The 27,581-nt window shown below is 35.7% G+C and overlaps 1 protein-coding gene across 1 annotated transcript in view; it reads right to left on the reverse strand.

The window, feature by feature from the left end:
• The window catches only part of TRDN (triadin), a 111,056-nt gene that overhangs the window by 75,923 nt on the left and 7,552 nt on the right, over positions 1-27,581 (reverse strand). The window contains exon 2 of the mRNA XM_039384440.1: positions 4,729-4,938. Coding sequence (XP_039240374.1) covers positions 4,729-4,938 — 210 coding nt within the window. The remainder of the gene's footprint in view (positions 1-4,728; positions 4,939-27,581) is intronic.

Genomic DNA, 27,581 nt, shown 5'->3' on the forward strand with positions numbered 1-27,581 from the left:
TCAGGCTGTGTTATTCAGAAGCTAGTGTGGGAGAACCCACAACAATTTGGCCAGATGTTCTGTCATTATCTTAAAAAGAAAAAAAAATAATTAAAGAAAAAAATTAAAGACAGCATCTAAGTGGATAGGAGCTTCATGCCTCCATCTCCTGTTAGCTCCCCATTTCTATCATTGACAGGTATTACCTCCACAGAGATCTGCTTTGCTTCAGGTGTCTAAAAAGCCTCTTGATGGCTGAGCAAAACAAATTATCCACAACAAAGAGCCTATTCTTTTTTCATTTATGAAAGCAGTCGTGATAAAATGCTAAGCTCGTCCTGCTAGGAGTGTGTGTGTGTGTGTTTTCTATATTTTCACTTAGATTGTTTTGTGGGTACTTTTGGGTTTCATAGATTTGTTGAGGTTTCATTAGGTTTGATTTAGTCTGGCCTTTAGGTGACTGGCTAAATCACTATCAATTTTCTCTGAATATTGAACACTCTGAATCTGAAATTAGGATGGTGTTAATTGGTTGTAATTGGTCACAGAGATGGCAGGGAATTTTGAACACTCTATTAGCCCATTACCAAATGTGAATTTCTGGGTAATTAATCTTTAAGACTAAAATAATCTTAAAGTATTTAGTTACATTTACCAATTAAAATATATAATCCAGTTATACATACAAGAAATGTACGAAATATATTCATGAATTATGGAGCCAATTAACAAGGTGTATTTTCTAACACAAAGGATGATAGTAATAAACTCTTGCAACGCACGCATCAAAACAAATTTTTTTCTGCATATCTGAAGATATTCAAAATGTATGAGACCATTCAATGTAGTATGATACTTATTGCATATTCATGCACACTATGTACTGCATAAGATTTTTGGTTTCTTATCTCAGGCTTTTGTATTGCATGTCACCTTCATACTACACTACTAATATTTCAGTCATGTTTGTAGTTGTACAATACAGCATGATAGGAATGCAAGTTTTCATTTCTTTCCTCAAAGGAATGAGTATAATACACTAAAGCACAACACTGCAAAAATTTAGTTTCCTTCTTCTGGGCAGATAGAACTGGGGTGAAACTTTCAACACTGGTCTAATTTTTCTCTCATGCTTTCCTCAAAATCCAATGCCAAAGCTAAAGATGACTTGCAGGTTCGATCTTTGTTCTAACCTCTGAACAAACTAATGCATAACCACCAAGGAGGCACAGCTTTACACATGCAACCTGTAACAGAGTTCTCCTCTTATGATATACTTTATATCATAACCAGCACCTCCTGAATAATACAGAGTACTATAGTGTTTACAGTCATCATGTTCTGGACATGTAAAATTACACAAAAATATATTGTAAATCTTTTTATGAGTGAAGCTTGAACTCATGTAATCTAACTTCAGTTACCTGAACCTTCAGTGTTATCCACGCTCGGCCTCCATCAGTTCTAAAAGCTACTTTTCAAATACTGAGTAAAAAGGCATCCCACAAAAGTAATTTACCGCATTTACTTTAGGATGAAACTAAGCACCATTTTTTCATATAGTTACTCGCGGGACAAATTTCATCCTATATAAATTGTCAAATTTCCCCAACTTGATAGTTTACTTCTAAAAGAACGTGAAACCATAGTAATCAAAAGCAAAATCTATGGGTTGGCACTGTAATCACAGAAGGCAGTGTGAAGTTCATGCTGATAAATTAAAAAAATACATAAGAGATAAAATGCATATGCTAATACTATATGTCTTTTTGGAACTATTTGTCTTTCAGATAATGAGATAATGAGATAAAAATTGTTAATTATTGAAGGAAAACAATGCTCCAGTTTAAAGTACTTTCTACTCTGCTGATGTGTTGTGCTTCTACTGACCTCCATGACTATGTGTTGCCTAGGTAACTCATAATTTAGGGCATTGCACTTCCTTTATTGCCCAGAGGCTAGCAGCTCTGTAGTGTAATCAGGGGGACCAAATCCATGTATATTCCTCAGCCACACAGTTCCCAGGCAGGTTTACTATGCCAACCTGCTCTTGTTTTCTGCTACAGTCAGTCCTATGCAGTGGAATCACTGCTAACAGCTCTGCTATGGAAACAGTCATTTCTGGCACAGAAACATAGTGGAAGTCCCTGGTGGGAGGCCATGGATGAGAGTCTTCTGTTATTGTAGGTCTCCTTCAAAAATCTGCAGACTAGGCCATCCCTCCCTCTCCTTTTCTCTAGACTGAGTTCAACTCTCTCAGCTTGCCTCATTCATATGCTATGCATACTTTCTAAACTTGAACTTCACGGAACTTCAGGTAGAGAAATGGGAAAGAAATTGAATGCACTGACTTATGAAAGGCAAGTGTTCTTTGAGGAAAAACACACGGAATTTTCTGTGTTTTATGGATTAAAAAAGTATGCAGTTGAAGATAATTTCTTTGGCATCTTTCATTTGCATTTGAAAACTAGGAAATTAATTTTAATCATGCTTGCAAAACTATATTTACAGTCCTGAAAACAACTATTCATGCTTTTTGTGCTGGTCTGATTCTTCAAAGAACAGTGTCAAACTCAAGAGAAAATATCACTGGGTATTAGATTTAAGGAGTCACTTATATATGCTCCAAATATGCTCCAAATATGCTCCAAATTCTACTTTCTCTGTGAAAAGAAGGCAAAGGGCCTTCACTGGAGGCAAAGGGCCAAGCTGTCCAAAAGTGAAAATCATTCTAGTATTAATAATGACAGTCAGGTGATTCTATGTGAAATCTTCAGCTATTTTAATGGAATTTTTATAAATCAGTGGGTTTAACTTGAAGTAGGAACTCCAGAAGTAAAACCCAAGGGTTATGGTAAGAGCTACGTAGCTATTGTAAAATTTATGTAAATACAGAAAACAGTCTAATACATCCTGGTCTAAAGAAGTACAGCAGTTTCTTCTCTTAACTCTTGACCATCAAGACCTGATTTAAATGCTGGCTTAATTAATCACTTAATTAATAGCATTGGAAAAGAAAAGAAATGAACTCATGAACTCAAAGTACTAAAGTATCATCTCTCAGAGACCTCCACAAAATACAAACTCACCCTTCAGATTAAATATTATTTTATTTCTACATCCTGGTCTGAAAATGTCAGTTTCCATCGACATTGGTGACATTTAAACTCATTTAGTCAATATAATATGAGCAGAATTACATCTTAGATGCTTCTTTCAGTCTCCAGTACAAATTCCTATTACTTAGCATTACCCTGACTTGCATTACCCTGACTTATATATCAAACATGTTCAGGAATTGCTTAGTATAAGAGTGTAGTCTCAGTTATGTCCTCCTTCTTGATTGTTCATATAAAATATATTAAGAACTTGACTAATTGATTGATTGATTGATTAATGGTTAATATGGAAAACTGAAGCAGAATATGATAGTTTCTCTTTCTTGGTTTCTATATACGTTGTAGTATCCAGTGTGTGATGTCCAAATTAAAATCTGATGTCTATATTGGAAAGATCTCTAAAAAATAACCTTATGTTTTGCTGGAACTCAAGTGATGTCCTTCTGAAAACAAAGGCAGAGGAGAAAAAAATTAAGAAAGTTTTGTGGTACATTTTCTCCAAATTTCAAACTCTGCGACATCCACTGATCCAGGATTAGTTGGTTTCTTTCAAGATCTATCTGTGTCTCAAAAGCCTTTTAAGTAAGTCTTGAAGTCAATATTGATATATAGCAGGACAAAAAAAAAATCTATGAATTTATCAGTAAACTAATAAAGTCCAGGAAATTTACTCCAAAACATCAACTCAATTTGTTTTGAATTAAAAGGTTGAAGTCTGAATTTCAATTCCTAGTAAATTATTGTGATAGATGTGATAACTTTAGAATTGGAACTCTACTTTAAGAAAGAAAAGGACTGTAATCATTTGTTTTCTGCATCACATACATGTTTCCCAGTTGTTACAGGCTGTTTGTTTCACCTAAGTTTTACTACCTTAATGTCTTGTTGATCATTATACACCCTTTGCAAACATAGGTAGTTAATTTATTTTTCATTATACATAATTGCCAGACAAAAGGCATAAAAATTCTATTCCATTCTATTCCCTGTTCCTTTTTCCAGTTCCTCAATTAGAATCACAATCCTTGTACCACCCACTTTATTTTCATCTTTGCCCTCATTAATCTATACGTACCTTTAAACTCGATCTTGTTCAGTCAGCTTGCCAAGTCCTAAACTAGGCTAGAGTATTGAAGACAAGGATGTGACCTAGCTAATATTAGGAATCTGGTCCTCTGTGCTTACGGTTTTTGAAGATCAGTTTTAGGATTAGCATGTTTAGAAATTATCTGCATTTTTCTAGTCATTGAACTGTGTAAGCAGATATCAGAATAGTTAAGGCAACTATTAAAGGCTTTATATTTCAGAAAATATGAATTAATTAACTTTATTTTTATTGAAAAAATTATATAGAAATTGCAAAATGGAAATCTGACTTTACATGCTCATATACATATTACATTACTGTCAATATGCATGGTTTTGAGGATGAAGATGGACTGCAAAATGAAGATACTTAAATTATAATAATACATTTTGACATTTCTTATATCTTCTCTCTTGGTAAACTCAGCAGAGACACTATGCTGTCCCCAAAATGAGACACATGCATAACTATGTAATATACATTCCTTAATAAATTTTAAAATTTTAATATACAAGGTGTCAAACAGAATATGTTGAGTTTTACCTGCCAAGTCTTTGTAATCCACCAAGTCAAACATTACAATAGCTACTGCTGACCAGGTAATAATCAGAGCAACAACGAGAAGCCATGCTGCTGGTGAGCTGAATGTTGTCACGAGGTCTTCTGTAAGTGATTTCTTGCCCACTTTCATGGATGATGAAGGAACGGATCCATTCTTACCATCTATTATTGTTGTAGTTGTAGACATATGTCCTATGCAAACAGTCAAAGCAGAGAAAAGTCAAGACAACTTGGAGCCTAAAAATCAAGAATATTAATATTGTTTTGAAATTGCTTTATAATAAGAATGTTTAAAATAAATATAAATATTGCATTCTTAAAAAAATGTTTTGCTCTTTCTGAAAGAAGGTTTTCCTCAACTGGGCCTGCTTTTAGTAAAGGTAAGTTGGGAGCAACACGATGAAACAGCCTTTTGGATTTTAATATGACATTTTTTATTCTGCCACAAACAGCTACAGACCTAGAAGAGTGATTGATGAAAGCATAAAGTAACCTTACCCTATAAAGGACAGTCTTGTTAGGGGCTGCAGGTCAGATTCTCAGGTGATGTGATTAAGTGTACTTCCATTGACTGTGGTGGAGCTAATGTGTCTACCACTTGAGGATTGGCTGGAATTCTGCTGTCAAGGACACGTATCAGTGGCAGTAGAAATATATCTAATCCATTTCATCTCACAGAAACACAAATGATTTACATGTGCAGTATCCTTACAAGTTGTGAAGAAGCTTGTAGCTGATTTTTTAATATCTTTGTTTGTGGAATTTTTCACTAAATGATACAATCTCCTAAAAAACAAGAATTACAGTGCCAAAGTAGACTTAATTCCAGAAAGTATAGGTTTGGTGCTAGAAACCTGGTATGAAGGTGAGTACTACTTTGCTAAGTGAGCAGTTGACACACATTAACTGTTTAACGGACATTACCGAAAGTGAATTAATCTACTTCTTCCCGGGGTATTAAAAATGTTAATTCTGGACACAAACCAAAATTATGGTAACTGAAGCCTGACCACATTTGAAAGTTCTCAAATTAATATTCCTCATATAGGATAGTGATAAACTAAACGGTTTTGGTTGGCATTTGTTTTTCATTATATGCAATAATTATAGTAAAATTAGTCATAACACTACAGTCGAAACTAGTAGAAGACCACAGTATCTCCACTTAGTTTAGTTTGCAACATCTACTTTTAAAATATTCAATTACATGTTACATATATTCTTGGTCTGGTTGATGAAACCAACTTTCATAAATTAATTTCAATTATTTCAGGGACCTTTGCTCACACAGACACCTAAAAATTCACTTTTGACATAGAAAATGGCAAATATGCATTTAGAAACTATTTCTGGAGCTAAGGTACAGGCTTTTGAAGACCTTCAGACATTCACCGTCACAACACGCATGTAGCTGTTTCTGAGAATCACAACACTGATATTCTTAAAGAAATAAATGAATAAAGGATAAGATGTTTAATATTACCCATAGATACATACACTTTTCCCTAAAAAAACCAAAAAAGTCTTCCAATCCTTGTGCTAATGAATACTGGTTTTGTTCCTTTTTCTGTAGAAAGTGAAGACAATATTCCAGAGTGATATTGAAATGACCTTTATATGTCTCACATAAAACTATAGAACTGGGAAGGAAAATTTTGGTGTCAGAAGTTCCCTAACTCTTAATCTGTCATATCTGTAAAGTTTTCAAATTCATACCCCAATCTAGTCTAGATTTCTTTTCTTTTTATTATTATTATGTAGTGCATTGTGTTAGTGTGTATTTCCCTTAGCTCTACCTTTTAAGCTTGCCTCTGCATGAGCATGCTGGTACTGATCCATGCCTTGCTTTAAGCCCCAAAAAGCTGCTCTGCTACACAGCAGTGTTGTGTAAGCAGAACAAGATTGGCATATTACGTGCTTTTTGTAACTTATTTGAAATTTAGTCTTATTTATTGAATGTGTATTCTGTTTATAAATAATGTCTATCTCCTAGGATAGAATGTATGCAATTTTTTTTTAAATATTGTAAAACCATCACTGCTTCCATTTCTCCAAAACATTAATTTTAGATCAAACATTTCACAGTGGGAGGAAAAATCTGCCAAGTGACAACTAGCAATAAAGATCAGCTTCCTAAGTCAAATTCAAAATCAATAGCATTTTGTTATCCTACTGCATACAAAATGCAGGCAATTTGTACAAGCAACAGGTCATAAATGACACATTATGCATTTTTTCCCCTTGGGAATATCAGTCAGAGTTTATGATGTGTAAAAGAGAATAGAAATGTACTGTTTCATGTCGACAAATCTGATTAGTACCACAGCCTATCTTCAAGGACATCCTAATGACAGATATTTGCGTAATTATAATATAAGCAATTAAAACTGAGTGTGTACACAGATACACACTCACAATCACCAGTCAAAGGATCATTCCTCTAGGTCTGATTCTATGTAAAAATAGTTCCTTCCTATTAAGTATACCTAACTTTTCAAATTCAAACTGCTATGTGTCTTCTTTGGTGAAGAAAATAGTAACTGACAAATTATCAATCAGAGTAAAGCTGCAGAGGCAAAGCTCAAGTATGCTAGAAGGTTAGCTATGGCATGCTTTTGGCTGCCTAGGTAGTCAAGTCAGATTTCCCCTTGAAAACTCAGGGTGTTATACAATAAAATTACCACTGTTAACATTCATTGAAGTGTGAATGAACAGCTATTGATTCAAATTTGACTGGAAGTCAAGCTAAGAAAACTGCTGTTATACTGCTAGAGGTTCCCAGCGCAGGTGTTTGCAGTATGATTCAGGTGCCTAAGAAAAATGTCCAGTGTTGTTATAGATGCTTTATGATATCACAGACATCCTTACAGGACTGGCAAGCAACATCTACAGAGTAAAGATCTACTCCTGAACTGCCTAAAAAAAAAACCAAAACAAAAACCAGACAGGATGTCCTAAAGCACTGAAAATAGAAATCAAATTTTTATGTCCCTAGATACCAATATAAACAAAATTGGCTGGAAGACTTTATCTGATGACTCCTGAGAAAGATGTTTTTTGCTACTACATAATCTCATGTAGGATGGATTGTATATTGATACCATCATCATTTCATGACTCCAAAAAGAAGAGGCAATAACACCAAGATGACTGCCCTCTCCCTTACAAGCATTTTGTTACTGTAGTACCTTGGTGCTAGCCTCATGCTTTTTTCTGCCTGTTTCTTGCTTTGCAGTGCCTAAGTGCTCTGTTCATTTTTATCTATCTTCTACCACTGCTAACCTCCTCCCAAAACCTGCAGTATTGGTATTTGCACAGATAGACAAGTAGAGAAAAGGGGACATAGATATGGGCAATATTTCCATCAGTTCAGCCAGCAGTGATTCTCCTTTTCCTCAGAAAAGTACCGAAGTTAGGCAGAGCTCCTGCTCAAGATGTCATTGGGTCACCACGTGCACGGTGGGGGAATGAGAAAAACAGGCATTTTTGTTGCTTTGAAATCACCTGATGGAGCCTACTGAGTTTGACTTTTACAATTAACAGAGGTCATTCAGCTGCAGGTTAAAATCAGATTCCTGAACTTCTCCAGGCATCTTTGCTGCCCATATAATAAACATTTTCTCTCCCAAGACAAATTTCAGTGTCCGTATTACAGCCAACCAGAATCCAAGTCAGTTTATTTTAGATGAACACAGCAGTGGACCGGGTGATTCATGAGCAGATCAGTTGTCCCTGCTTTGGGGGAGCAACATCCATCATAAGAGTGGAAGGTGCAGCTGAAGGCTGTTACAATTTCAGCCATCCAATTTTAATCCACCACCACATGTCTGCCAGAGCCTCCTGGCACTTTAGGTTGTGATTGCTATTGATTTTCAATGAGGATGGGAACTTTTAGAAGTTATATATATACATTTCTATAAAAAGATTATTCCAGGGATATATACCTCTGACTGCACATCACAATTTCTCATGCACACAGAACTACCCCATCAGGTCACAAATGTCACCTTTACATCAACAGATTGATTTGCTAAATTCCAAACAGCTAAAAGTCAGAGATTCTTACTATTCCTCTGGTTTCAGAGTTGTCACTTAAAATACAATCTGAAGACCTATAAGGTCTCGTAAGTATAAATAAACCTTGACAATTGGTGACAACTTTGAGTAAAACATTGTGTGACTTTCAGAGTCCAGAGTGAGCTTGTAGTTCCGGCAGCTTCGATAAAAAAGCCTTTGTATTTGTGAGTTGAACTCTCGTTGAGGCATAATAAGCATAGGAGTCCACAGTTAAGGATGAGTGCTTGATTTTGCAGTTCAGCACCTTTTTGCATTTCAGGTTTACCTATACCTTCCACTACTCCAGTAGAAAAACAAAACAGAACAAAACCTCCAAAACAAACAAACCTGCTCCATTCAGACTCATTCAGATGTAAAAAAGTAATTTTCTCTATTTTTGTTATTTCACAACTCTTTCGTGTATAACAGTCTTAGTTCGCCAATAGTACAAAAAAAATTAAGTAAAATATTTAATGTGCAATGGCTTTTTAAGGCTAGGTAGTTTAAAAGAAGGCTAGTCACAACACTGAAAAAAGAGGTTGTTCCCTTTTAAATAATACTATTGTTACTAGGGCAATGCATTTAGGATGTGAGAAACCTCAGTGCAGTCTGCTCTTAATGAGAGAGCGGGTAGATTTTGACTTGTCTGTTCCACTCCCTAGATGACCTCTCCAATAAATAGGCTATAGAGTATTCTGGATTCAGGTCATTGCTAGCTCCTTTTTGGCCTATTCCACTTCACTTGGAATATTTAAATACTAATTAAATTAGCAGAAAAGAGTAAAACTAACTGTATAAATTGACACTCTATGTTACACACTAGCTCAGGCCTTGGGCTTGAACCTGGTGACTTTATCAATCCACCGCTTGTGATAATGCAGGCAGGAGTCTCAACCTACAGAAAGGAAGATAGCACAGGGAGAAGAGGACAAGGGATTAGAACCCTTAAGTGAAGAACTGGGCAATGGATATATGATAATCTGATGCATTTTTTCAAGCATAACACATCACCCTTAGTGAGTCCACAGACCTGTAGGTATCACAATAATCACTCTTTTCCCATGCGGGGAAAATGATTTCTACCAAAAGAAAAGATTACACCCTATGCCTGTTGTTCAGGTGATACTTATGCCTGACCGTGGCATCCTCCTGTTTCAACCTCTCTAGTATGGTTTTTTCTCCCTTGGCTTACAGAAAGGAAAAGACAGAATATCTGCTGTGGTTAATAATTAGTAGTTTACAATAAAATATCAGTAATAATATTTTTCTTAAAGCGGCCTTATGACTTTTTTCCTGCTTTTTGTCTTCTTTATATGTTTATCTGAAAACAAAATTCTGAGCAGAGAGAAGAGGTCAGGATCCACTGTAAGCAATTGAATAGAGAGGCTCTACCGTCTTATCTGGCCAGTACCAGAGGCCAAAGGTGCAGATACTGGATGATGAGCAACAGAATGCAGAACATTTCAGAGGAGGAAGATCAAGAGGAGTCCAGCTGGTCAGAACCTCCAAATACTGCTAAAGTATGTAACTACAGTGGATTTAAAACCATTTCCTGTGGATGATCTGTAGCCATGGTGGACCTGAATAGATCAGAAACTTAGCTAGATCCACTAACACGGATCATGATTTCTATTGAACATGCATGGAATACTCTAACACTGACAGAGACACAGATGGGAACAGGGAAAGACAACTTAAATAGGCAAATGCAGCTTCCCTTTGAAAGCTCCTCTCTGTCATGATTACCTGTAAGAGACTCTGTGAGAAGGGCAGGAATCTACAGTTCATCTTAGAAAGGGGTGATGGGCGCCTATTGCAGGTCTTCTGAGTATGAAGAAGCTTCTACAAGCTTTTGAGCAGAAATGTGACAATTTTAAGAAAAGCTAATTTATCTCAAGCATAAATCTCTTGAGATGACTGACATCCAGAAATTTCTTCTCTTTTGAATCATATTATATCCCCGTACATATGAATAAATGCAACTCAAATGACTAAAGGCAATAGTATATAAAAGGAGTTTCACAACCGATACTACAATTTACACACTTTTAAATTCCCTGCACAATGTGTTGAAGGGTTACTCTACTGTTTATGCAATAAAAGTGCAAAGAGAAAAACCTCTCAACACATATGGTGCATATTGGCAAATGTCAGACTTTAAGGTAGTTTTTCTGCTTAGAAAGCTGGGACTCAGACTGTATGTAAGGGAACATTTGCAGATTTATTGGTGACTGATAGTTATAAAAATGTAATATTCTTTATGAAATGTGGAAAATAGGGCTAGAGATTATGCAGCAGCCAATTCTACATGACAAAAGAAATAGAATAGAGATTATGGAATATGGAGAGGATGGTGCATGAAAATTAGCTGAATGATTGGATTCAGAAAAGGCACTTATAATTACATATAGTGCTGCGTACTTTTTTAATTTCCTTTTCTGTTATTATAACTATAATGGTTTTATTTTTGATCAATAGAGAGCATCTGATAATTTAAGGAAGTAAATTGCATTAATCTTTCTATTCATTCTCCAAGAAATTATGTACACCAATTTCATCGATTTGAATAAGAAGTTTGTAGAATAAAAGGTACATTGTATCAAGCCATTTCATTATCTAGTTCAAAGAAACTACGTAGTTCATAAAGTATCAGTAAATAATACTAATAGCAGTACTACTGCTACTAAATACTATGAGGTGAAAACTAGAAGTTATTAATGCTGTATTCTGACATGTGATATATATTTTGGAATTGTAATAATTAGGGTTTCTTAGGATACTGTGGTGGGTTGACACTGGCTGAATGCTAGGTGTTCACCAAAGCCACTATATTACTCCTCTCATAGGGGAGAGAAAATATAATGAAAAGCTCGTGGGTCAAGATAAGGACAGGGAGAAATCAGTTGCCCACTCCCATCACGGGCAAAACAGACTTAACTTATGGAAATAAGTTTAATCAATGAGAATAGGTAATGAGAAATAAAATGTAAATCTTAAAAGTGCCTTCTCCCCACTCTGCCCTTAACTTCACTCCTAGTTTTCTCTACTTCCTCCCTGCGGTGGCACAGGGTGACAGGGAATGGGGGTTGTGGTCAGTCAGTTCATTACATGTTGTCTCTGCTGTTCCTTTATCCTCAGAGGGATGACTCCTCAAACTCTTCCCCTGCTCCAGCACAGAATCTCTTCCACAAGAGAGAGTCCTCCATGAACTTTTCCAACTTGAGGCCTTTCCATGGGCTGCAGTTCTTCATGAACTGCTCCAGCATGGATCCTTTCTACTAGATGCAGTCCTCCGGGCACAGGTTGCTCCAGCATGAGTTCCCTGTGGTGTCACAAGTTCTGTCAGGAGCCTACTCCAGCATGGACTTCCCATGGAATCACAGCCTCCTATGGGCACCCACCTGCTCTGGTGTGGAGTCCTCTAGGGGCTGCAGATGGACATCTGCTCAGGAGCTGCAGGTGCCTGGAGCACCTTCTCCTTCTTCACTGATCATTTTCACTCTTTCTGGTTGAAGTCACACAGTTGTTTCACCATACACCACCCCCCCCCCCCCCCCCGTTATCCCAGAGGTGCTACCATCATTGTGATGGAATCAGCCTTGGCCAGTGGTGGGTCCATCTTGGAGCTGTCTGGCACTGGCTTTGTTGGACATTGGGAAAGCTTCTGGTAGCTTTTCATGGAAGCCACCACTCTAGTCTCCTCTGCTACCAAAATGTTTCCATGCAAACCCAATACAGATAGAGTACACTATCATGTGCTGTGTGGAAAGAAAGTAACAAATCTCTGAAGAAAATAGTTTAACTAATATTAATTAGAAAACCTCCATAGCTGCATGATCAGAAAATTACTTTCCAGTGATGTACACACAGATCGTGATAGGGAGTGGGCAACTGCACGAAAGTAAAAAGGACTTTTGAATATGAAGATACAGTCTGTGACTCAGGAATTTTCTTTATTTCATATCCCTGAATGCTGAGCAAGTATTCTGGATGAGCAGGGGTTAAGTATTTAACGTCTGAACTCAAAACTTTTTCCTCAACCAGTGGCTGCTGGTGAAGACAGGACAGTACACAAATTGGACCAATCCTCTGACTTGTTGGTTTGTCCTACATTGTTGACATTTTTTTAATCAAATAATACCTAACAAATATCAAAGAAAAAATCCATCTTAAACAGCATTTTATTTCTCCAGTGCTCTTTATTTTCAATGTTACTTGTATCGAAACTGGATCTTTTCACTTTAAGAACCTGCTGCTTATAGCCTACTTGAAGTCGTAACACTTCCCTTGTGATATTACAATCACTTCCATGTCAATATATTGTGAGGATTACGATGATTATAAATGGGAGGGAGCAGATAAAGAAAATAAAATTTTAAGAAACCAATCTGCTATTTTTGTGTAAGTGTCCTTTATAATAAAAAGGAGAAATATGAAATGTATGGGAGAATTTTTTTTCCACATGGAGCAATTTTACAAAACCTGTTCTGAAGTGCTAGTGACTCTAAACAAAAGAACTATGGAAAACTCGGAAACTAAGTTCCAACATTTTTTAAATAAGTTTCTTACTATATTTTGCTTTTTCTTATGTAATGCATCATATACCTGTTATAAATCACTTTTTAAAATAATAAATCAGTTGAAGCACAGCAGTTCTTCATCATACTCCAAGAATACCAAGTCAAAATAATTTCAAACCCTCAATTTACATCTATTTAAAATTATTTGCATGCATGTATCTGATTTTTTTTCCTGAGGATAGCTTCAAAGATTGCTTTGAAAACACTTTTATCTATATAAAAGATTAGTTGTACCTCATGTAATAAGTTGGCATATGTGGTTAACTTCTTGCCATGCAGATTCAAATAATGGATTTGAACCTTTGCTATACAAAAGGAGTTAGAATCCCCTGAGGGCAACCTGGACTTCTCCCCCTTCCTGATCAAGGAGAGAAATTCAAGTAGTAGAAATCAAGGATGTTTTGTCTAGAAAAGCTCAGAAAGGGGAATGGGCTAGTAGGGAAGACAGTCTTCTACAGTTGGAAAATTCAATTTTCTCTAGCAACCAGTGTAACCAAGAAGAAAAGGTCTTCAGAAGATTTGAAAAGGAATAAATATATATAACCATGAAAAGGTCTCTTTGCTTCAATCAGATTTCCCCTGACAAAAGAAAATGCCTGCTTTTTCAAGAATGCAATATTGGGTACTGTTAAAAAAATACTAATACCTGCTATTACCTGTTCTGGAATAGGCCAAGGTATGAACTGTAGTATTAGATAAATTATATATGAAGAAGAGGAATTCTACGTCTTTGTACAGATGTCTTGAAACAATCTGAGAACTTCAAGGAGGGGAAGGGGAAACCAGTTTCAGCCAGACCCAAGTTACATTATGCTTTAAAATACAATCATTAATAAAATAAGTTAATTCCCTCTCAGCTGACTTACATTTAACCTTTGACTTCAGAGGTCTCAGTTAGGTCAACAGATGTCTGCAGGATCTCAGAGACCATATCCCATTGAAAATTCATACAAGATGATCCCTAAATCGCTTGGAAAGCTGAACTTCAGAGATTTGAAGCTGAATTTCTCTCCTTTCTATTATGTTTTAATTTCATAGTCTAGTAGAGCATTCGTCTATACTTCAAGTTAAGTAGAAGAAAACTTGTCTCATACCTTAGCAAGGAAGTGTAAAAATGTCTTTACTTCATTCCAAAATTCCTTATAAAGAACATTATGCTGATATGACCTTTAACCTTCTGATCTATGGAAATGTTTCTAGTGCACATATGTATCTCAATGAGCTTTTATATGATTCTGATTTGAAGTACTTCAGACACGGAAAAGATTAGTAGTTAGGTAGTAGTTAAAAGATCTTTGTTAGTCTTATATGACTGAGTGTAACCTCTCTGCAATAATTCATACCTAAAATTACTTTATACAAAATAATAAGGGAAATCCTAAGGACCAAACTTAAAAGATGACAGGTTTTATTGGGAAATTTTACAGATCATTTTACTTACAACTATATCATTTTCTGCAGTAGTTTCTTGAGAACTTAGCAGACCACGAGCGTGAACAATAATCAAAATAGAATAAACTATTTTATAAAATCAAAACTGCACTAAGTACAGTTGATAAGAACAAGAGAAATGTCATTTTCTTCAGTATAAACTAGATACCAAGTATGGCAAAGGGACACTGAGCTGCTTCCTTTCCAAAAGGCAGCAGACTTTGCCTTTTCATGATCTGAAAGTTAGACATTTAAAATCTCCTCTTTGAAATAACTCTTCAGTTTTATATGTTTTTTAAATTGTCTTTTGGAAATGTTGAGATTTGTTAAAAATCAAATGTTTCATTACCAACTTCTCAGTATGCAGATGAGATAAGAATGTAACTGAATTCTGAACAGTCAATACTAAACTACTAGCACCCTGAAAAATCCATTATTTATTTGGATCCATACCTGAATTTTTTATTGATCTGTAGTAATACCTTCCCTTCTTTGAAAATAAAACGGTGCTTTAAAACAGTAAAAAGTTTTACCTTCTCGTTCATCTTAGAAATTTGACATTTCAGAAGGAGATGCCAAATGATATTTAGACACACTCCTGAGTTGATATAAGCTGAGAGGTACATCTTATCTTTTAAAATGTCAAAACGAAGGTTGGAGGAAAACGATTGCCATTTATCTCTAAATAGCAGGAAACCTTCTGAAGCAAAGCACTGTATGCATTCCCCTTGTTATTAGTTTTTGGAAACTCAACTCTACACATCCTTGAAACATTTAGAAGGGATTAGAGAAAAACGTTGACTTATTTTTTTATTATGGAAGAAAAAAATCTGTTCCCATCTGGGAAATAATGAGAGTCATAATAGATAGTGAAAGTTACTAGAATAAATAGCAGGTTACAAACACCTATCTCCACTCTGGACCACTGTATCAGTATAAAGAGACTCTGTAAAGACAATTCCAGATCTGTGCTTCCCAGGTTGGAACTACTGTTTCCCTCCAATACGTGTATCAAGGAATGATTAATAAGATAATTTTATTGATTTCATTTATTCCAAGCTAACCTGACTGAGAAGGTAGGACCAACTTTATATGTCTTAATGAACTGATATCTACAGACTCTGAGAACAAAAGTAATTCTGACAATAATTCAAAATACTCTCTGCAAGTTATGGTGCCAGCAGTGTCTCATATTGCAAGTCTGTCAAGTTTTCCATATGGACCTACTCAGTCACAGTAGACCTCAAACATGGAGCTCACCATATGCACAGTTTAAATGTAAATATCATGAGTCATATTAAGAAACTTGGTCACAGGTGTCTTACCAGAGACAGAAGAAAAAAGCATTTTTAGCAAGCAGCAGAAATTGCAAAACTGAGTTATGCAGTGTATATATATATATACACACATATATGTTTGCTACAAAACTGTATTACAGGTCATGCTGCCTGTGAGAGAGAAAACTGAAAGAGAGCTACTGAAGAAAACTGTTATTTGGCTTATGAAATAGTATAACCAATTTCACAAGAGACAGTTGTTAGCTACGGTAAACAGATGAACCAAGGTCTATCTTGTCAGGGATAATAAATATGAGAGTATGACATTTGCATACTTACAGAATAGCTAAAGGCAAGTCCGCTGCATAGGCATGTAAAATACTAGGGAAACAAGGTTTTCTGAAACTTGTTGTTAAAGTTATGGTCCTATCAAAATATAAGCCCCAAATCCTTTCTGATGTACTCTTTATATTCAGTGTGTGTTTGCAGAAGAAAAGAATTCTAGGACACAGTGCAGTCATTATAGAAGTGGTTCCTCTGAAGCTTTTGGATTTTTTTTTTTCTTTTCTCCTTTTTTTGGTCTGACAGGATCCTTTGGAAATTATCCTTTCAATTTTAGGGCACAAAAGGGCTCTTGAACTGACACCAAGGAATAGAATTCAGGGTTTAGGTAAAAGTTAATGGTGTGTTTCATCATTTTCTTCTTGCAATAATGATTCCAAAAATTGCAATTTGAAGATGAAGTATGATGTTGATAGACAAAATTAATAATGTCATTCATCTCTGATCTTTATTTGGAAATAAGAATGTTGTCTACGGGCAGCTGAGACACGTAGACTATGCTGTCACAGTGAGAACAGTTGATCTTTGTTGAGGGTTCATATTCACAACACACCTGTCATCTAACATGTATTGTGGAATCCTCAAGAGCTGAGAAATCTTTACACTGTCTTAAAAAGGCTTCCTTAATAGAAGGTTATACCAGATGATTGCATCTTAGAGGATATTATTTCAAGTTAATATTAAGTAATCTGGAGAAAATTGGATGTTTTTGAGACTATTGAGACCCATTTTAAAACCAAAATCTTAATCCAAGTAAGAAAAAGTCAATGCGCCCTCAGTTACACTCATTTCTGAAGCAGCTATGGTGATTTAACCATATCTTAATCCATTTTATTCAGGATTATACCCTGGCCAAGTTTTGGAATGTCTGAAAAACTTGTCAATTTAAGTTTGAGGACAAAAGATCACTACATGGTATTCATGTACATGTAGAGAGTCCTAGGTGTCTTGTTTTCTTTTCTCTTTTTCTCCTTATGCAGATATTTTTATGTCATCTCATCTACACACAGAAAAGAAGGAAAACTAAGAAGATTTAGGATTCTTTGAATGTTACCTGAGGAAAAAACAAAATTACTTCAGTAATCATATCCATTCTCTGCATCCTTCCTCCTGACAGCCCAAATCAATCAACACTTGTCTGCAGAACAAGGTCATGACCACGTTTTAGAAATTGTTAGTAATAGCTGACTAAGTAAATTAACAACAAATGGGACTACTAGTGAATCTGTCTTGTACCCATACCTAAGTCTGAAGAACTTCTAATATTGCCAACTATATTACAAACAAACAAACCCAGAAGAGCAGTTTAGAAACATAATGAATAGCCTAAAGATTGGTTTAGGGATTCCTGCTTCTCTGACCTGGATATCAGGTCCCAAAACCTCCTCATCTATTATAAGGGGCTAGAGATTTACCTGCAATTCAAATCTTCCTATTACACCTCTTCAGATCTCTGCAGAGTAGATGAGATATAATAATAAGGAGCTCAACTGATCACACAGATATGAGATTCAAGTCTCTATTTTATCCTAGTAATAAATGCTGAGGAGTGATTACCTGGCTACACAATTTAGCTCCAGAAATTGACTCATTCTCTAGAAATATTTCTCACTAGAAAGGGAGATATTCATGTAGCATATAAAATAAAACTTGAAATTATGGGCAAGTCTGGATTAAAGTAAGTACAGTTCCGTACCTCTCCACTATTGCTTGCCCGAACAAATTATGAAATCCAAATTTAGCCTTTGGGTGTCTGCTACAACCTTGTCTTGCAAAAATGAATGGGTGAAAAGGAACAGAATCACAGAATATGCTGATCTTGAAGGGATCCACAAAGATCACCAAGTGTAACCCCTAGCCTTGTACAGGACCATGCCCAACAGTCACATCATGTGCCCATGAGTATCATCTAAATGCCCCTGGAACACTTTGTGTGCATTTAAAAAGGCTATTTGCTTTATTTACAAACTATGAGTGAAGTTCCAATTTCTACATCAACTCTGACTTGAAACATCACCTATGTTGTATGATTGCCTTGGGGAATATACATGGAAGATACCAAGAAGCACAAGGTTATTAAAGTAATTATTTTTTTGCTTATATTATAGTAGTGTTGTTGTATCGGCAGGATATTTTCTTTACCTAGTCTTTTCTGGTATATGATAATGGCTTTATACAACTTTTGTGATTTATGGAGAAAGAATTGGTAGAATTATTAACTGATTAATATAGCTCAAGGTTCTGTTTCCTACAAAAGATGCTAACTTATTTTGCCATCTGACAGAGTAGATCCAAATTCCAAATGAATGCTTTTTTTTTGAATATATATACCATAACATTCTGTATTAATGGATTTCTCATAAACCAATGAAACAATTTTAAAGTAAATTTTTTCACTAAGCACAAAATTTCCAGTGGTGATACAGAAAAAATCCTAATATTGTGAATATATCTATTTTTTCAGTATAAATTTGCTCAATTATAACATTTAAAAATAGTTTTTTCTGTATCTCCTTGAAAACCTAAATATATATCCATATAAAATATATGATACCTGGGGAGGATGTTTTTAGTGTAGAATTTAAGCCTCAGGAAAGTGACTCAGAGAAGTGACGTCTTAATTTTGAATAAAAGTTTTACTTGTAGGCTAGCAGTCCTTTAAACATATTCAATAACAGAGAAAATAGAAATATTCTCTAAACTAAAAATTCCAGAAGTAGAAGAATATTTATTTTTAAAACCTATCGATACAGACTATGTCTAAAATATTTCTTTATCCTACTCTCATTAAGCTTCTACACACATAAACAAAAGGAAGAATCCATTAATTATAAACTTATGTGTTTGCAATATACATGAAATAAAAATATTGTCTAACGAGAGAGATATTTGTGAAATTGTCTTAACAATATAAGATTCCAAATTCTAGAAAACAAATTCAAACTACACATTCCTGGTCAGAGCACAGAATTATAGAATCATTTATGCTGGAAAAGACCTTTAAGGTCATCAAGTCTAATTGTTAACTCAGCACTGCCAAGGCCACCACTAGACCATGTCCCTAAGTGCCACATCTACATGTCTTTTAAAGACCTCCAGGGATGGTGACTCTACCATTTCCCTGGGTACCCTATTCCAGTGCTTGACAGCCCTTTCTGTGAAGAAATTTTTTCCTAATGTCCAACCTAAACCTCCTGTGGCACAACTGGAGGCCATTTTCTCTTATCCATTGCTTGTTACCTGGGAGAAGAGATTGACATCCACCTCACTACGACCTCCTTTCAGGTAGCTGTAGAGAGTAATAAGGTCCCCCTTAAGCCCCCTTTTCTCCCATTTTCCCTCAGCTGCTCCTCATAAGACTTCTTGTGCTCTAGACTCTTCACCAGCATAGAATGTTGCAAATTTATCATTCATTTTAATTCCCTCTCATTGCATTTTTCTGATTAGCATAAAAATGGGACAAAAATGTTGAAATGTCTCTGAGTTGCTCTTTCTGGGCAACTTTCTGCCCTAGGTATGGATGAGGAGTCTATTTGCTTACATTTTTGGAATGTGATTATTTCTGAAGTTCATAGCCTCTCAGTTCCCATGTCTGCATTATAATACTAGACATAGGGTTCTACCTTATTTGGGTCATGAAAGACTAATTAAAATGTAAGCAGACTTCAGCAGAGTAGTCATCAAACCTTAGTGGTACATCTTAGAACAGAAAAAAAATCTTTCTACTTTTTTTAATTACATGATCAGTCCCAAAAGCTTTCATAATGTTAGTCTTGCCTCAGTACAGTTAAAAAGATTTTATTCCAAGTTAAAACAAACCCATCACCTTGAAATGGCCCCTCCAAGTTGTTATCGGTAACTGGAACAGAAAGTGATCTACACTGGGGAAAATTTTTGACCTGGTTTCCTTATTTCCTTCTAAAATGCATTCTAAATCAACTAATCTTTAGCATGTATTGTAAACATGCACGAAGTCATCACAAAAACATTCAGCTATCTTTCACAAGCTGTAACACCTCCCCACATTCTCTGTAGAGCAGATCTGTATAGTAGGAGCTCCAGTATTCCTAGCCCATAGTAACAGCAGCTGCTGCAAAGTTTCCACTGCGCTTGAGTGTCTTGCATGAACATCAGACAACTTGCAGGACCTCTATAATGTTCCTGGCATCTTGCCCCAACCTTAGTTATTTTGTGCTTCACTCTCTGACTGAAAAAGAGAAGAACAAAGTTGCATACCTCTGCCCGAAGTTCAACCATGAAAAGAATATTTAGGCATATTTGTCCTGATTTTATCCCACCCTTTCCCATACAACAGAAAAACCTATTGTGAAAGGTTTTTGTGAAAAAGTGAAAGAACACTTTTTTCAGCCTGGCATTGTTTTCCAAACTACCTGTCCTGATTCATAAATCTTCTAATGATTCTCAAACATGCCCATATAAATACAATGTTTTCCTATTTACTAAACTTTCACATAGTCTCAGGTAATATTCAAAATGTGCAGTTCTGGTCTACATACTTTTATAGATCTTCAAATCTGGATTTATCCGCCCCTGGTCTTCTAATATTTATCTTCCCCTCAGTTCACACTCTGACAAAAGGCCATATTATTTTCATTCTGAAGAAAGGAAGGAATGGAGCAGTCATGGGAAGAGAGGAGATCATACTGGAAGACTGGTAGGAGACAGAGCTGAACCCAGGTCTCCCGTTCTAACTTCTAGTTCACTGCTCCTCTACATCGTGTAATGTTTATGTTAAACATGTCACAGGCTTCCCATGAATGTAGTTGTTTGGCTTATTAGACATCTTTTTAAGCCATTTATACACATTCAGCATATCTATACATATGTATAAAGTTTCTCGAACATTTCCTTCTTGGATGTTAAGAATACCAAAGCTATTGCTACTTTCTTGTTTCAGGAAACTTTCAACCAATTGTCTGATGTTTCATTAGTATTGTATTCAGTATTAATAAAGCAGTCTCAACTCATAACTTTGCCAGTATAATAAAAAGACATAGAGATGTCCTCTGCAGATGTAGAAATTGATGGTCCTTTCTAAATTTTTAATAAAGCTTTTGAGAGTTACTTAGTTATTCTGCCTATATGTTTGCAAGATTTTGCTGTGTGTTATATACTGGTCAAAGGCCCATTCATCATCTAACCTTTCTTTATTAATTTCCTCTTCTATTATATCAATAGAGTGCAGCTTCAGCTGTAATTAGGTAAGTGCTAATACATAAAAAATGCATACTTTCATGTTTATAGAAAACGAACATTTACTTTATGATAAATATTTCAGCCTTACAGCTTACATTTACTATGTTCTTATGGTCATGTAACTGATAATCTTTCACCTCCCCAAACCTACAAGACGTAGCATGCTATAAAACTATTTCAATAGAAGACAAGATGTACACAAAATGTGTCTAATATAATTGAATGAGTAGCAATAATATTCAAATAATGAAATAGAAAAAGGGCTTGATACATTGTACTATGCTTTCTATTTTTCCTGGGGTTTTTTTGTTGTTTAAGGCAGTGCTTTATTTAAACCTTAGGCTGAGTGTCACATAGGAAGTGTGAAATAAACTGTATAGGATGATGTTCTTAAAGAACTCTACCTACATACTGTGCAGCACACAGTCCACTCCCCAGGGCCCGCCCGGGCAGGGTGCTTCTGACAGGTAAGTGGAGAAAAGCTAAACTGTCTTTAGGGTTCTTCCATCATTCAGAACTGTGACAAAAGGGTTTTCTGAGATAAGACTTAAATAAGACATCAGTCTCACATACAGCTGAGCCTGATCAACAGTGCAAATCAACGGTTCATTTCTACTCATCTTGCTGACGAGGACGAGAGCAGTATTAGCTTTTAAGGGACATTCACAACATGAATGAGAGATGGCAGGAAAATTTTCCTTGACACCAAATAGGCAGGCATAGGTTAGATTACAACTTGACAGTGTCCCTCGGGTATTCATTCCTCGGGGGTTCCCTAGTAAACCACTACAGAAATGGACATAGAGGACCATTAGATATCGGGGCTTGCTAAAGTCACCATTCCCATGACCAAGTACTGAAAATGTTGATAACAAGCATGCAAGTATGAGAAAGTGTAAGATCTACTTGTCATGGAAAAATATTGTCAAGATTTTATCATGCACAGTGTGTTTCTGTCCCAGCTGATACTGCAGTTCACATCACCTTTAATCAAGAGCTACTTCTTTGCAGAAAGAAGTAGAGATTAAAAAGGGTTAGAGTGCTGAAGCATTTGCAGATTTAAATAATGGAAATTTTGGCAGGTAACTTCTATACAGAATAAATTCTGATGATACCTTCAGAAGCATACAGGCCATGAAAATGGTATTTATACAAGAGATCTGCAGAAAATTAATAATCCATGTGTTGGGAAGTTCACATTTTTCATATCTATGTCCAAAAAAGTGTTCATGAAATTCTAGTTATAAAATCAATGAAGAATAAAATAATTTATGATTCTCTTATCTTCCCATTTCATTGTCCTGGCATCTAAGCAAGTTGAAAACCCCAAACAAAAGTTAAGTTTCTGCAACCAAAAGTAAATCAGCAAGGTACTGAATGATAATAAGGACTAAAAATATGTGTTCTTTCAAATAGAATATGTACTTTTTCAGCTGATGAGGTACTACTGCAGTTCTAGTTTTATTCAAAATTATTGAAAAAATGCTTTTCAGTTACTGAAAGAATAAAAGAAATACTGTGAGAACAAAAGAAACAGAAAAATTGAAAGTAAACATAGATATCAAGTCCTGACCATGGTTGAAAACATGTGAATCTTTTCCAAAACCAAATTCAGAGATTTAGCAAATTTCATGCAGGCAACTTTTACTGAAGACCTAAGTAAGTGCTTCTACTTTGGAAGACTTAGAATTATGTAATTAGACAGAGTGAAATTAGTAAGGATTTTTTTAGCAGTATAGGTTATTTCAAAGGCTGGACATGCTTTTGTTTTTTCAAGAATGTGTGTGAAGAATTGTATTTATCTAACACTAGTTATCCATGGGATGGTGGTTTTCACTTGTATATACCTTAGAGACAACTGAAAAAAGGTTTTTCTAGTGAGGATACTATTGAGACAACTATTATATTAAAATGTACTTTCACAAATACACTGAAGTTTCTGAACTCTTAAAGAGAAGGTAGATAGCTTTGGTATTGCTTACATTCAAAGATGACAACTGAGAGGAGAAAGAGGAACACTGTAACAACCAGGACTTCACAGGGTTTTGTAAACACTCCATTTTTTTAGCAGACTTCACATATTTTGTTTGTTTTGATACCTATTCTTGTGTAAAAAAAAGAAACATGTTAGTGTTTTTTTGGATGGTTGGTTGTTTTGTTTTTTCAGGTTGCAGATTGATTTCCACATTACATAGTGAACTACAAGCTCTTCACCAGATATCTGAGAAAATGAGTAGTGCAGGGCAAAAGAAAGATCCAGAGAATTTTTTTAAGGCCTTACTAATATAAGCTTTTTTCCACCATTACTTTCTCATCCTATATTAATCATATATTAATACTAATATTAATCATACCTATTTACTGTGTCCTGTGTGCTCAAAAGACCAGAAATTCAGACTCCTGCATAATTTTTTACAGACATTGTATGGTACAAGAGGAAAGGTGTCTCTTCCTTCTTATTTACACAAACATAGAAAATCAGAGATGTGGAATTGCCCGAAAGTGAGATTTCTGGGCTAGAAAACAGACACATAATAAGATGCTTTTTTTGTTCCTAGCTAAATGGTTTCACCTGGAAAACAGCTGTTCCCTCCAGTGGGACAAGACTGACACTGGAATTGTTCCAGTGCAACCAAGGTACATCTATTTTCAAGAGAAGATGTAATTCATATCTGCCTACCTTGGCACTTGCAGGGAAAGAAGGAGCATCTGGAAGTTAAAACTGTGTTCACATTTGAGAAATTCCACTAATATATTAACAGCTTGAGGAATGAATAGAGGGGAAAGTGGCAGAGTCTGTAGATGCAATGAATCAATGGTTGCACCTTCATGATATTCACAAATAAATATGAAGTTGCATTCACATCTCAGAGTGGCTCAGTACCGTAGAGAGAAGAATGGACAGGTTTAGTTGAAATTTTACATAAATTTTGCAATATTTAGGACAAATTTCTGCTATGCTGAAAAATTATTTCAGAACATGAATATTTTTGATCTTTGAGAATAAACTCAAAAGCATTGTAAGTACAAGAACCAAGAAATACTGTTGCTGCCTCTTCTGCTTGAGTAACACTGATTTGAGACAGTAGAACTAAGAATTTAATAGACGGGATGATAAGTGGGAGGACCAAAGGTGGGGAAAGTGATGAACGAAGCTGGGTTGGAATATTGTGTGCCTATGGGTAGCATGGGTTCAGCCACCCTCTTCCTTGTTCCTGGGGACATGGGACCACCACAGCCATCCAGCACTGGGAGGAGAGGCATCCCACTGCAACTGCCTCTGGCAGGGAGTAGTAAAGAATCTCATAGGTCCTGAAGCCCACCAGATGTGGCTGTCTCCAGAAGAGTGAGGAGTGCAATAATTGTTTTTCTTCTTCTTTGGTTTACTCATGTGAAAAATCCAGTCAGTAAACAGAAGGCATAAAGCATGGTTTATATATCAAAATAGCACAGATTAGCACTAAAAATATTCCCAAGAATTTAACCACAGAATCACAGAATCATTTAGGTTGGAAAAGACCTCTGAGATCATAAAGTCCAACTTCTGACTTAAAATTATTATCAAAAACACTTTGTTCTCCAAGATATTAAAGAAATATCTTTAAAATTTTAAATTACTTTAGGATTCTAGGACAGAGACTGTTTCTGGCCACACAAAGTAAAGTGATTAGTCCAACGCAGTCCTGACCTCTAGGCACTACCGTGAGAAAAAAAGATCAGATCCAGTGCCACTTTATTGTTCTGGCAGCCTCCACAAGAATGGCATTGTCTCTAATTTTCTATGCTGAGCATGACACGCTGAAGACTGGATAGAAATATTGTTGTAAAACTAAGTCATTCGTGCCTCTTCTGTGAAACTGCCTTTAACACTTCACAGTGTGAAATGCACTAGCCTATCCTAAATGATGAATGAAACGATGGCTAATATACTCTTAAAAGGAAATTCCCACTAATTGGTTTTTAAGACAAAAACCTAACCGTCATCATTGTTTTGCCTGTATAGTTGAAATTATCTTAATTCATTGGCTGGTAAAATTCCACATTCCCCTTCCCAATGCACTAATATCTGCATATGCACACATTTTAATTCACATTTAATTTTAATCTTAAGTCTGTGCTGAAGCCTTATCAATATCTGTAGCTAACCTAACAAAGCTTTCCTGAAATTGCATTCTCATATATTTGGAGCGGTTTTCCCCATAATTTCCAAAGTTCCCCTCTTTCCAGAGTAATGGTGACCTAGTAAAGTTTCTCTTGTGACCTTTCTTACATGAGCTCTGTATAAATCACTAAAAGAAACCAACAGCAAATCACTGGACACTTCTGGTTCAATAGAAACTGGCGGGCAAAATATAATGAAGCTGTATTACAAAATACATGGGTCTCTCCCTTGTGATAAATGAAAGGAATAGGCATGGAGGTGTGTCTCTGGGGAGAGGGTCCCACAGCACTTATTTCTGAAAAAGGAAGAGAGAGAGTAGGTTGAGAGAAGAGAGTTTGGGCTAGTAACAGCCCTGGAAATTCATCACTTCATCTGGTTAACTAACAGCAGACTAGAGCATTACATTCTCTAGACCATTTCAGGTGGCTTTTAGGCAATCAATATAAAATGCTAGAACAAGACATGCATTTTAGGATAGATGTATCTCACATGGATTACTTCTGCTTGACCATCTGACAAAAGGGCTGCTCTTTCTGAGAAAAAAAAACACATGTATTTAGTTCTAAGTTGACATGCCTCTTACTAAAGTGAAAACTTTATCAAAAGATTTTTGAGCCCTTGCATTTTTGAAGCAGTAGAAAATTTTGTGTTCTCAAAACTCACTCCACTACTAAAATGACATCTTCATTGACTTTACAAGTTATGAGACAAATTAAGAGCAGAGTATGTAGTGGTTCTGCTCCAAGTCAACGGATGCAGTCAGCCATCTAGTGATGTAGCTGCTCCAGGCAGAGTTCACATTCAACCTCTATCACAGGTCTTTTGCTATAATATACACGTAACATGGAATATATAATATACACTCCTGGTAAAAAAAAAAAAAAAAAACCAAAAAAACACAAACCCCAAACCAAAACAAACAAACAAAAAAAAAAATCACCAAAACACACACAAACAAAGAAAAGAACAACAACAAAAACAAACAAACAAAATCCCAAACCGAAACAAAACAAAACAAAAAACCCAGAACCCGCCGTCCCTCCACCAAACCAGCCCAAAACAACAAACCAAATCAATAGTAAATATTTAAAAGGATGAGTCTAACTTTGGATATCTCCTTGTAAAATGGTCACATTTTTTAATCCTAACATGAATGATGATTGAACAAAATTTCTGGGAAGAAGAGGGTTTGAATGTTTTCCTTAAAAAAAAAGCAATTGAAATTATACTAAATTTATGCTGCAATTACAGTTTAATTATTTGGATTCTAAAACTATGAAAGGTATATAGCCTGAACTGTATCATATACATGTGATATCACCTCTTTGGGATGTTAAGTTATATCTTGTGTCAGATATGCTCATACATTAATACAGTTAACTTCAGTAAGAGTCACATGGATAGACCTGAAGTCCAAATTCAGGTCCTATATGCTATAGGAGGAAAACGTCAATGCAAAATAAGGACCTTAACATTTGAATAGATGTATTAAATTATGCCTCTAAAAACAGTAAAATAGTTACCAGAAAACTATATTTATGGTAATTGTGTCAATTGTGAATAGCCTCTCAGCAAAGATTGAAACAAGATTTAGCCTTCCTGACATGCATAGAGAACCACGACTTAAATCTACATAATGGAATATAGGAAAAAAATTGGTTCATTTACATACCAAAGGAGGCTACAAAGGCTTAGATTCATTGTGCCTTTGACAATTTGACTCCAGGCAAAGGTACTGAGATACTTTTGAAGTTGTCAGAACATAAGCAC

This window comes from Pipra filicauda, unplaced genomic scaffold, assembly GCF_003945595.2.
Source record: "Pipra filicauda isolate LSUMZ 115617 unplaced genomic scaffold, ASM394559v2 scaffold354_size748207_pilon, whole genome shotgun sequence".
Classification (NCBI taxonomy): Eukaryota; Metazoa; Chordata; class Aves; order Passeriformes; family Pipridae; genus Pipra; species Pipra filicauda.